The following is a 12703-nucleotide window of genomic DNA, read 5'->3' as shown; positions in this document are numbered from 1 at the left end:
TTTTCTTGGGTAAATTTGTATGAGTGTGATTGCTGGGTCATGTGGTGAGTAAGAAACTGCCAGTCTCTTTCCAAAATCGCTGAACCATTTTGTATTTCTACCAGCAATGTTCCAGTGTTCTACATTCTCACCAATACTTGGTTTTGTCATTCTTTTTTTTTTTTAATTTTTTATTGTTATGTTAATCACCACACATTACATCATTAGTTTTTGTTGTAGTGTTCCATGATTCATTGTTTGTGCATAACACCCAGTGCTCCATGCAGAACGTGCCCTCTTTAATACCCATCACCAGGCTAACCCATCCTCCCACCCCCCTCCTCTCTAAAACCCTCAGTTTGTTTCTGAGAGTCCATAATCTCTCATGGTTCGTCTACCCCTCCGATTTCCCCCCCTTCATTCTTCCCCTCCTGCTACCTTCTTCTTTTTTTTTTTTTTTTAACATATATTGCATTATTTGTTTCAGAGGTACAGGTCTGTGATTCAACAGTCTTGCACAATTCACAGCGCTCACCATAGCACATACCCTTCCCAATGTCTGTCACCCAGCCACCCCATCCCTCCCACCTCCCTTTGTCATTCATTTTAACTTTAGCCATCTGATGGTGTGCAGTAATAGGTTGCTTTTAAAAAAATTTTTAAGATGCCTTTTTTAAACATCTTCATGGTATTTGCTTATGTTCTTCAGTCTATAATATCTTAGGTTCTCTTCCTAAATCATCTTCCATATATCATCTTTTATTTCATAATTTTACATAATATATTTGATATCATTTCCCTCCTAAGTCAAATAATTAGCTGTATATTACAAAGCATTGTGACCATCTTAGTTATATTTATGTCAGCCATTCCAGATGGGACATAATAATTTCTAAAGGACTCTACAACCACATGTTTCATCTGATAATTACAATAAGTGAGTACAAATTAATTGTCACTATCAGAAATGTCATTATTTAGTATTCCAAAAAAGGATCTAAGATAATATCCATATGTATTATTGGCAAGTTAGAAGCAGAAAGGAGATGACTAGATTTATAATCTCTTAGCAGTAAGTTCTGTGTTCTTTATATCTTTACTTTCTAGTCCTCTTTAGCTAGTTGTTCATTCAGTCCTTTCTCCCTATTGTCTAATTTTACTTTAGTTTCTAACAGTTTAGTTTATCAGTTACACTGTGACTTTGTGATACAGTCATTAGACTAGCAGAATTTAGTTTAATGAAAGAAATAAAGCTTAAAAATATTTATTATAGATGCATGTAACAGTTATAGCAGTTATAACAACATGTATGCATAGAAGGATATAGAGAATGGACTACTAGAATCATTGGAAATTCTTGAGTCAAGAATAATTAGTGCACATGGGTACGCCTGGCTGGCTCAGTTGGTAGAGCATACAGCTCTTGATCTTGGGGTTGTGAGTTTGAGCCCACACTGGGGGTAGAGTTTAAAATATATATATATATTTTTTAATATATAATTAAAGAATTATATATATATATTTTTTAAAGAATAATTAGCACACTTCGGGCGCCTGGGTGGCTCAGTTGGTTAAGTGTCTGCCTTCCTCTTGGATCATGATCCCAGGGTCCTGGGATTGAGTCCCACATCGGGCTTCCTGCTCAGTGAGGAGCCTGCTTCTCCCTCTCTTGCTCTCCTGCTTGTGTTCCCCCTTTCTCTCTGTCAAATAAATAAATAAAATCTTAAAAAAAAAAATAATTAACACACTTCAACTATTTCCACATGAGCTCATATACACATTCCACTCCATCCAGTTTCCACTATTTCTCATTTTTATTATTTGTATGTTGAGTGAGTTTATGGATCAGTGATTCTCAACTCATGGAATGTGGTTTCTTTGTTTTTTTAGGGAAACTTAGAGAGTACTATAGCTTCAAAATCAGACATGCACCAAACTGTCCACCAACTAAATAATTTTGTTAATATGTTATATATACATACACACTTTAAATGTATGCAGATTCATTGCCTTCATAACCTTTAATGAATTCATAGCTTTTTTTGCCATTTTTCAGTAGCATGTGAAAGAAAAATTTCTATCATGAAAGTCCTTGTATTTTTTTATGTCTATAAAGTAGTCTAATTTAAACCACTATCATATCCCTATGACAGGTACACAAAAATTGAATTGATTTTCTAGTGCCACTCATTTTCATTGCTTACGAACCAAGACCATGGTCCTTTTTTAATTTATAAGAAAATACAGGTGGGGCGCTTGGGTGACTCAGTGGGTTAAGCATCTGCCTTGGGTTCAGGTCATGATCCCGGAGTCCTGGGATCAAGCCCCATGTATGTCGGGCTCCCTGTTCAGGTGGGAGTCTGCTACTCTCTCTCCCTGTGCCCCTCTCCTCCCCGACATGTGCTCTCTCTCAAGCGCGCCTGCTCTCTCTCTCTCTCTCTCTCTCTCTCAAATAAATGAATAAAATCTTTAAAACAGAAAATACAGGTAGTTGAAAAAACTTGAATAACCTATATTTCATGTGTTCCTGGCCTTTGTAATCTAAAACAAGATGTCCTTAAAGTTTAGTCAAATACTCTATCAACCATTGAATGAATAGGAAAATTGATATATTCATGTAATTTAATAGTACCCTACATCTTAAAGGAAGAGACTACTGAAACATACAGCAACTTAGATGAATAATAATAACATTACACAGAGTGAAGAAGACTTACACAGAAGAGTACATATTCTGATTCCATTTATATAAAGTTCTAGGAGAGGCAAAAACTAGTCTGTATTGGAAAAATTCAGAAGAGTGGTTGCAGAGGGCCAGGGATTGACATGGAAGGGTCATGTACTAAGGTTCTCCAGAGAAGCAGAACTAACAAGATACCGAGAGGAGAGAGAAAAGGTTTTATTATAAGGAATTGGCTCATGCAATTGTGGAGGCTCTTAAATCCCAAAATCTGCTGTCTGCAAGCTAGAAGTCCAGAAAAGCTACTGGTGTAGTTCAGTCTGTGTCTGAAGGCCTGAACCAGGGTAGCCAATGGTATAAATCCCAGTTGGAGTGCAAGAGAAAACTGATGTCCCAACTCAGACAGAGAATAGTCAGTTTCTTCCTTCCTCCACCTTTTGTTCTATTCAGGCCCTCAATGGCTTGTATGATACCCACCCAAATTAGAGAGGATGGTCTGCTTTACTGCGTCCACCAATTCAAATGTGAATTTCATCTAGAAACATCCTCACCAATATCCAGAAGTAATATTTAGCCAAATAACTGGGCATTCCATGGCCCAGTCAAGCTGACACATAAAATTAACCATCACAAATCCACTTTGTCAACTTGGCACCTATATACATCTCTTTAACCATACTTCATTTCCAAAAAACAGTAACAAGGTCATTGTTACACCTAACATGATACAGCTATCCTGCATACAACCGAAAATGCACTAACCTCTTTCCCAGCCGAAAAAATTAAGTCCTTGAGTGATATTTACTCTTCTCTTTGATATCCCATGACTTAAATATACTATGATATTAAGTCAGTACCTCTTACGTTCTATGGTAAGGGAATAAGAGGAAAAAATTAAGTAGGAAATGCTCATGACAGTTAAAGTTTTTGTTTCTATACCTTGTAATGTGTTCATGGCTGCATTCTTCTGCCCACTGTCTATTCCCTTTCCCTTCAACAAGGACCTCACCTAGTCTTGGTTCATAGTGGGGTGACCCATGACTTCATTCCTGAACGGTCTGTACCACTAGTAGTCCTGCCTGGGTTGGGTTGGTATAGTCTTCCATTGACCTTAATCACAGGAGATGGTAATACTAAGACTTGCCCTGAGGGATCTCCTATATTCCAGACATACTCTTCCTTGCTTCCATTATAGAGTAGTAGTCTAGTCAGTCACTCCAGCCAGTACCTAATCCCTTCCTTGCCTGTTGATTCAGAGGCATGAGGAGCCCAAAGTAGTTGGTTGGTAATCTTAACTTCCAATTCAGTGGGATCATTGTTGTGTCTCCTGGTGGAAGCTCCTTCTGGAACTAAAACCTCTAGATCAGCAAAGCGTAAAGTTGCCAGAAGCAAAAATTTTGCTAGCGGGTCACTAGAGGTAATAGTGAGTGATGCTACTCCCATTTCCACCCCTTGCAGATTTCTGATCTGTGAATCCTGGTTGTCGGCTAAACAGCTCCAAATATTGGATGCTGATTCAGAGCATATAGAGCTTTCTGGAGAATCTTGCCCCAGCCATGCAAGATATTGCCACGTATCTGGTGCTATATGTAACTCTTCAAAAGTCTATTCCATGTTCTATCAAGCCACTTGCTTCATTGATCAAAAGTAATTCTGTGTAGAATACCATGACAGTAAATAAGGCATTCTATAAATCTACAGGTAGTAGTTTTGGCAGAAGCACTGCATGCAGGGAAGGCAAGTCTGTATCCAGAGTGTCTGTTCCAGTAAGAACAAAATGCTGCCTGTCTACTGCACAGGCTAGTTAAGTGAGTTGAATGAGAAGGTGGTGTGAATTACCATCTCTGCATCCTTCAAGTCTTTGATGATAGTACTAATCTTGACAGCCCCTCCAGTAATGTAGTATTGCTTTCAATATACTATTTTCCTGGGTAAAAGCATTCCTCGTGGGAATGCCTTCCACTTGGCCTTTCCCACCATAATAGCCCTCACTGCATGGATCAAAGAACCAATGTGGGGATTCTGTCAGCTGCTGTGTATATCTATTCCAATTTTTCATTTTGGTACTGAGAAATAATCACAGGATGTGTTTGGGGACCCACTGGACTCAATGTGAAACAGACCAGAGTTATAATAACCTCCATTGACCACAAGACCTCCAAACTCCACCTCTACCCTAAAGGAACCTTTAGGGTCTCCTGGAATTAGTGCCAGTTCAGAACCAGCATCTAATAATCCCTAAAAGGTCTGATCATTTCCTTTTCTCCAATGTACAGTTAACCTGATGAAAGACCATAGGTCCCTTTGGGGAAGGTTAGGGAAAAAATTAACAGTATATTTTCCATAGAGTATGGGACTCCTTCCTCAGGAGGATTCCTCAGAGAATGCTGTGGACAGAATGTTTGTGTGTCTCCAAAATTCATATGTTGAAGCCTAATCCCTAGTGTGATACAAAGGTGGGGCCTTTGGAAGATGATTAGATCATGAGGGTGGAGCCCTTGTGAATCAGATTAATGCCCTTCTAAGAAGAGACACAAGAGAGATGATCTCTCTCTGCTCTCTGCCATATAAGTATACAAGAAGACTCATCTGCAAGCTAGGAAAAGGATCTTCACCAGATGATGCTGGCACCTTGGTCTTAGATTTCCTAACTTCCAGAGCTATGAGAAATAAATTTCTGTTTAAGCCACCTAGTCTATAGTATTTGTTATAGCAGCCCAAGCTAAGACAGAAATTGGTACCAAAAAGTAAGATGCGGCTGAAAACAAATAATGTGGAAGTGGCTTTGGAACTGGATAATATGTAGAGATTAGAAGAGTTTTGATGTGCATACTAGAAAAAGCTGATATTTCAAGAGACATTGAAAGGCAATTCTGGTGAGGGCTCAGAGAGAAAAGAAGCTGTAGAGAAAGCTTTTGTCTTCTTAGAGAATACATATAATCATGTACAGAATGTTGGTAGAAGTACTGACAGTAAAGGCCATTCTGATGGGTCTCAGACGGAAATGAGAAACATGCTATTGGACAACAGAGCTGTCTTTGTTATAAAGTGGCAGAGAACTTGACTGAATTGCGTCCTTGTTCTAGTGTTTTGTGAAAGGTAGAACTTCAAGCATGAAATTGGATATTTAAGCTGAGGAGATTTCTAAAGTGTTGAAGGAGCAATTTGGTTTTATTTATAATCAAATACTGTCCATCAACCAGTGAATGAGTAAAAATACTGATATATCCACACAGTTTCATAGTATTCCACATCATAAAGGAACAAACTGTTGATAATACAACTTAGGTGAATAATAAAAAACATTATGCAGAGTGAAGGAAGCCTCACACAGAAGAATACATGTTCTGATTCCATTTATATGAAGTTCTAGGAGAGTCAAAATTTGTATTGGAAAAACTCAGAAGGGTGATTGCAGGGGGTCAGGGATTGATTGGGAAGTAACATGAGGGAACTTTTCAAGGATGATGGTAAAAGTCTCTATCAGTGGTTCTAAAAGTCTAACCTCTTTCCCAGGCGAAAAAATTAAGTCCTTGAGTGATATTTACTCAGTTACCCAGTAACTCTCAGGGTGGGCCCACCATTCTATATTTTATAGTCTCTCCAGATGATTCTGATATAAGCTAAAGAAGTAGATCACTGTTCTGTATTTTGATAGGAGTTTGAGTTCTAATGGCGAATGCACTTAATGAAACTGAGGAAATGAACACTAAAGATTTGTACATTTCATTTTGTGTAAATTTTATCTCAAAGGGAAAAAAAGAGTATACCGTTTACAATTTACTTTGAAATACATCAAAAATAAGATGGATACAGATGTGTGTGTATGTATACATATGTATACGTATATACATGCACTTATGCATATATAAGCATACGGCTGGCTTAATATCAGTGTGTATGTATGATTTAACACTAAAGAAGAAGAAATAAGTAATCATTCCAGGGAACACAGGAAAAATTTTTGATAAAATGTAATAACTTTGAATGATAACTTCTAATAAACTAGGAATAAAATCTGACAGAAAATAACTATAAACCTAAAATGAAAATCATGCAAAATGGGAATATGTTTAGAGATCTCATCAAAATAAAAAAATAGTCGTCAAGGGACACCTGGCTGGCTCAATCGGTAGAGCATGCTACTTTTTATCTCAGGGTTGTGAGTTCAAGCTTCATGCTGGGTGTGGAGCCTGCTTTAAAAAAAAATAAAAGAAAAAAATAGTCCTCAGATATGTTGAGGTGATTGTAAAATATATGTGGAAAAGCAGAGAACTAAAAATAATTGTCATTTCTAAGGACTTATTTTTAAAGATGCAGTAGTTAAGGTAGTGTGGTACTAAATATACCAATAGAACAAGATGGAGAGCCCAAAAATAAGCCTCCACGTATTTAGGATATACTTATAAAATAGAAGTGGCACTGCAGTTAATGGGGAAAGAATGGAGCTCTCAGTAAATGGGGTTGGAACAATTGGCTATCCATAAGGTATTTTGTTTTTGTTTTTTTTTTTAAGAATTGATTCCTACTTCTGGAGCCCCTTGGTGGCTCAGTTGGCTAGGTGTCCAACTCTTGGTTTCTGCTCGGGTCATGATCTCAGGGTCATGATCTCAGGGTCATGAGATCGAGCCCCATGTCAGGCTCCGTGCTCAGTGGGGATCCTGCTTGAGATTCTTTCTCCCTCTCCCTCTGCCCTTCCCCCTATACCCCCGCACCCGCGTGTGCGCGCACTCTCTCTCTCTCTCAAATCTTAAAAAAAAAAAATTGATTCCTACTTCACTCAGTAATCACCTCCATATAGATTAAAGAAAATCTTTAAAACCTTTAGAAGATAATATATATGAATATATTTTTGACCTTTCTGTAAGGAAAGATTTCTTCAGTTCCAAAACCATTAACCTTAAAAGATTGATAAATTTCACTGTGTTGAAAGGGAGTACATTTCTGAATCAAAAGACATCTTAAAGCAAAAACACAAGTCACAAACTGGGAAACGATACTTGACACACATGAAACATGGAAAAAAGGGTCATTATTAAGAATATGTGAAGAACTCTTCTTCTATAAACTAATGTAAGGCAAGAGTCCCAGTAGGAAAATAAGTAAAAGTCATGAATAGGCATTTCATATGAGAAATAGCACATATGGCCTATACAGTGTTCAACTTCATTAATAATATGGAAAATACAAATCAAGATTATGTTTTACATTCGATTGGCAGAAATTGAGAAGTCAGATGATAACAAATAATGGAAAAGAGATGGATTAAACAGTATCTCTTAAACTATTAATACTACAACCAATTTGAAAAAATACAGCATAAAATTGAACAGTTATATAACCTGTGACCTAACAATTCCACTTCAAGTATATACCCAAGAAAATCTTGCATATGTGTGCCAGGAGACAAATAAAAGAATGCTCATTATGCCACTAAAAAGTATAATTAACCTGTCTTCAGAATAGCTAAATTAATTGCAGTATGGACACACAGTAGCCTGTTGCTTATCAGTTAAAATGAATAAAATGCAGTCATTTGCAACAACCTGGATTACAGTTAGGGACATAATGTTGAGTGAACAAGGCAGGTCCCAGAAAACTGCATCTAGCATGATACCTTTTAGAAAGTTGAAAATCAGGCAAAAGTATAAACAGTATACAGCTTACACAATTTTTTTAAGCAAGGAAATTCTAAAATTCCTGATAGTGGTTACCTTGAAGTGACACAGGAAGGTGGAATAAGGGAAGGAACACATTGGGAAAATAAAAGTCCATGGAAATATTTTTGTTCTTGAGTTGGGTTCATAGTACAATATTTTTATAAGTAAACAAAAGAGCACATAGCAGTATTAATGGTGTGTCATGAACCAAAATCTAGGATTTATACTTTTATGTATACTTGATCTCTTGGAGAGGGGAAAGAAAAAATAAGGAAGAGGGGATCGTTTTCTGCTCCTGCCTGGAAAAGGCTAGCATGTGATTTTAGTAGCTGCTTAAGGAATTGAGTTATGGAGTAGGACAAGTAGAATTTGCTGTACAGAGTTGAAACTGAAAATTGGAATTTTCTTTTTTGATTTATTTAAATTGAAGAGGATGGGGGCAACATATGTGTTATGTTATACTGATTGCTGTCAATTGTTTTAATCCTTTGTGCATCTTGTAGTGAAAGTTTAAACTTGAGCTATCCAATACTAGCCACATGTGTTTTTTTAACTTAATTTGAATTTTTGTTTTTATTTGATTTTAATTCTTCAGTCATACTACCAACATTTCACGTGTTTAGTAGCTGCATATGTCTTGTGGCAACCATACTGGACAGCACAGATAAAGAACATTTCCATCACTGCAGCAAGTTATATATATCGGACAGCACGGGAACTCTTCATGAAAATCAAATACACATTTCAACTTCTTTAATATCTCCAGAGTTGTATTAGCTAGTCTGTATTAACAAAACAAATACACCATAGATGACTTTACAATTGACCTATGATTATAAAAGTTTGAACTTGTTTTATTTTTTGGCTATAGTTAGACTGATCTTTTCTCCTCATCTCATCATTCCTAACACTTTTCTTACATTGTTTATTAATAAGTTGGCAAAGGATAATACAGAAAAGAAATCTAGCCTTATGTTTTATAATTATAAAATTGAAGGTGCAATTCAGATGAAGTTACAATTATATTAAAAAAAATGTAATTAACTCATACTTTTTTGAGCTATCAAAGGACTTGAAATAATCAAGAATGGAATTCTAATTCTTTAAAATAATCCAGCTAGCACTGAGCATTAAGGAAGGTCACCTTTCTCATTTCTCTCATATCCTACCTCAGGTCCTACACACAGCAGTTTAAATACTTCATACTAACATTGTTTGAAAGTATTTATAAATTACTGGTTTATAAGATATTTTAAAACATTTGCTCTATATTTTTTGTTTATTTATTTGCATTTTCCATATTAATTGTTAATGACAAACTGAAAAGCTTTTTATGGACACATTTAATGCATTTATATTATTATTGCCTAATGAATAATTATACCGGGATTTTTTTTTTTTTTATATATATACATATATAGTTGTTGAAGTCTGAAGAGGATTCCTCATATAAACCTGTGAAGAAAGCTTGTACTCAACTTGTTGATAACCTAGTTGAGCACATTCTTAAATATGAGGAATCTCTAGCTGGTAAGACATTTTATATATTGGTCATTAAGTTGATTTTGTAAGATATTTTAAAATACTTTGGGCACATTTCTCAATTTGCTTCTGGTTCTGCTTAGCCTAATAATTAACTACTTCACTTTTAAATGAAGGGGGTTTTTTGTTTGATGTTGCATCCTAGATTATATTGTTTAGGTTGACTAAGATTATTTAGAGAAGTATAATAAAAGCATAGGCCTCATCTCTTCTACATCTTTCAGTAGCATATAATTTTAATTGTTATGTTGAACAGACATAAAAGTCCAGGTGCTAATATGTATTTAGCTAGTTGCACTCATCCAAAAACTGTTTGATATCTCTTAAATGATATAAAATTTTCTCTCAAAATGAAATTGTTTTAACTATGATAAAAATGTTTTTAAAAGATTTGTAGTACATTCCTAATATCATTTATAATTGTTATATAAAATGTATTTAATCTTGAGCTAGATAAAACGGTTAATATTTTTTAAATTGACAAATTCCTTAAATACTTAATATTTTATATTATCTATTACATTATTTACCAGTCACAAATTTGAAGTTATTAATCAGAATATAAGTAATCATATAAAACTGTAAAAGTAATAATTGATAATCTATTGCTTAAAGCACCCAAGACTAACATTACTTCCCATATCCTAATGTACATTGATGAGAAACAATAGTCAGCCTTGGTCATCCTCCAGAATTGGGAGCCTTACAGAGGTACCATTATGGCACCTAAGGAAATTGTTGATATCCTTTATATTTTTTACGCAGTTTCTTTTCTTTAATTTTTTTTTTCATTTTCCATGTGTACCTCTTTTTCTTTTTATCTCCTAGTTCTGTTTCCCCTATTTTTGCCTATCCTAGATTTTAAGGGTGATACTGTTGTCAGTGTTGAAAAATTGCTGATCTCTTCTAAAAACTGATTTGCCTCCTAAGAACCACTGTATCTCCTAACTAGCAGCATTTTCCTCCCACTGGAGCAGTAGTTTGTTTACCTTTCTGATGTAGCACTGGTCCAGCTTCTTAATTTGTCACTGCAGTCTTTTAACATTCTTCTACCATGGTAGCATCTCTTTTTTCCCCAGTACCCTCAAACACAGTATCACCTCAGCTAATTTGTTTTTGTCCCCCTTTGCTAACTCTCCCACACTTACTTCCATCCATTTTTAGATATAAGCAACACCATGTTTATTCCCAAAACCCATCCCTAAACTTAACTTCCATTCCACTTTTTAACTTCAGTCCTACACCCCTTAGTGTAAAATTTGCCTTCCATAGCACAGCCTCTTTGTCTTTTATACTTAATATATGTAATATGTATAATAAAAGAAAAAAATGTAGGAAGTCTAGCATCATAAGAAATGCTAATCTTTTATTGAAGCATGTACTAAATCAATTCAGGGGGTGATACTGAATAATTTAAATAATTGTATAATTTCCACTGCCTTGTCATATTTTAGTATCTTATTTCTGTTTTTCCAGACTCTGACAATAAAGGTGTGAATTCTGGAAGATTGGTAGCTTGCATAACCACTTTGTTCTTATTCAGCAAAATAAGACCTCAGCTCATGGTTAAACATGCCATGACTATGCAGCCATACCTTACCACTAAATGTAGTGTAAGTATAGAGCTGTCCTACTTTTCTGTCTTACCATGTAGTAAGTATTTTCAATTTAGAGTTCACATTGTGTCGTCCACAGCTTCACTGACTGATCAACTGTGTCATGTACTCAAATATATGTTCTAGTATTTGTGGCAAGTTATCTACAGACATCATTTTTCTGATGTATTATATTGTTTTTATTTTATTTTTTTCTGATGTATTATAAATGAAGTTCAGGCTTCATTTCCTCCATAAGCTCCTCAGGTCAAACCCTCAGTAAATGCTTACTAAATGTTGTAACTACTGCTAAGACCTCAAAGGTGAATGAGGCAGAGTTCCTCTCATTGAGAAATTTACTGTCTTTGGGATTCTAAATTTGCTTTTCATTTGTCATTTCAATATATTTTCTTATGAGTATATCATACTTACTTTATAATACATCAATATGTTGAATATGGAAAATCTAGTCAGAGATGTTAGGTGGTGGTTTTAAGCTAATGTTGCACGTACTCTGTTTTTCGAAGATTAAATGTGAAAATCAAATAAAACATTGCTAATGTAAAATAGTCCAACAATTTATATGACAGGATGGTGAGTTAAGTGGCTTATTATAAACACTAAATTTTGAAGTAGTCTAAAAACTTTAAAATGTAAATAATTTTTTTACTTACTATGTTCCAAGTGTTCCTAAGGAACTAATTTTAACTGTTTTCTCTATTAGATTTGCTTTGCTGCTAAGGTCTCATTTTTTGGTGATCTGAATTAACAAGTTCTAGATGAAAAACCTGAGAAATTTTAACTGCGGAAAGTACCAGAAGATAAATATATAAAAACAACATATAATACTTCTGGGATCCTAATTCTGTCTTCAGGGCTTGTCTTAGATCCAGAAACAAATTGATTAATATGTAATCTATGCCAGTAATAATAGCTAATATTTATTGAGCACAGTGCCAAGTACTATGGAGAATTTTACATGCATTAGCTCATTTACCTTGTGAAGTAGGTATCATTACTATCTCATTTTTACAGATAAGAAACTAAAGCTTTGAGAATATAAATGACTTGCCCAATGTCACACGGCTGACCAGTCCCAAAGCTAGAATTTAACCCCATGTCTGTTTTGTTTCTAAGAACTAGTCTATAATACAACTTGCATGAATAGGCCTTGCTTGAACCAATATTACTTTGAAGCAAGATTACTTTGAAAGCATTTTGTATAATTTTTATGTGTGTGTATGTGT

General features: G+C 35.2%; 1 protein-coding gene across 1 annotated transcript in view; it reads left to right on the top strand.

The window, feature by feature from the left end:
* The window catches only part of NIPBL (NIPBL cohesin loading factor), a 202673-nt gene that overhangs the window by 169773 nt on the left and 20197 nt on the right, over nucleotides 1-12703 (top strand). The window contains exons 33-34 of the mRNA XM_021700498.2: nucleotides 9741-9849; nucleotides 11338-11474. Of these exons, the coding sequence (XP_021556173.1) occupies nucleotides 9741-9849; nucleotides 11338-11474 (246 nt within the window). The remainder of the gene's footprint in view (nucleotides 1-9740; nucleotides 9850-11337; nucleotides 11475-12703) is intronic.

Source organism: Neomonachus schauinslandi, chromosome 7, assembly GCF_002201575.2.
Source record: "Neomonachus schauinslandi chromosome 7, ASM220157v2, whole genome shotgun sequence".
Classification (NCBI taxonomy): Eukaryota; Metazoa; Chordata; class Mammalia; order Carnivora; family Phocidae; genus Neomonachus; species Neomonachus schauinslandi.
The sequence above is the reverse complement of the archived record's forward strand: the minus strand, read 5'-3'. Positions and strand labels throughout refer to the sequence as shown.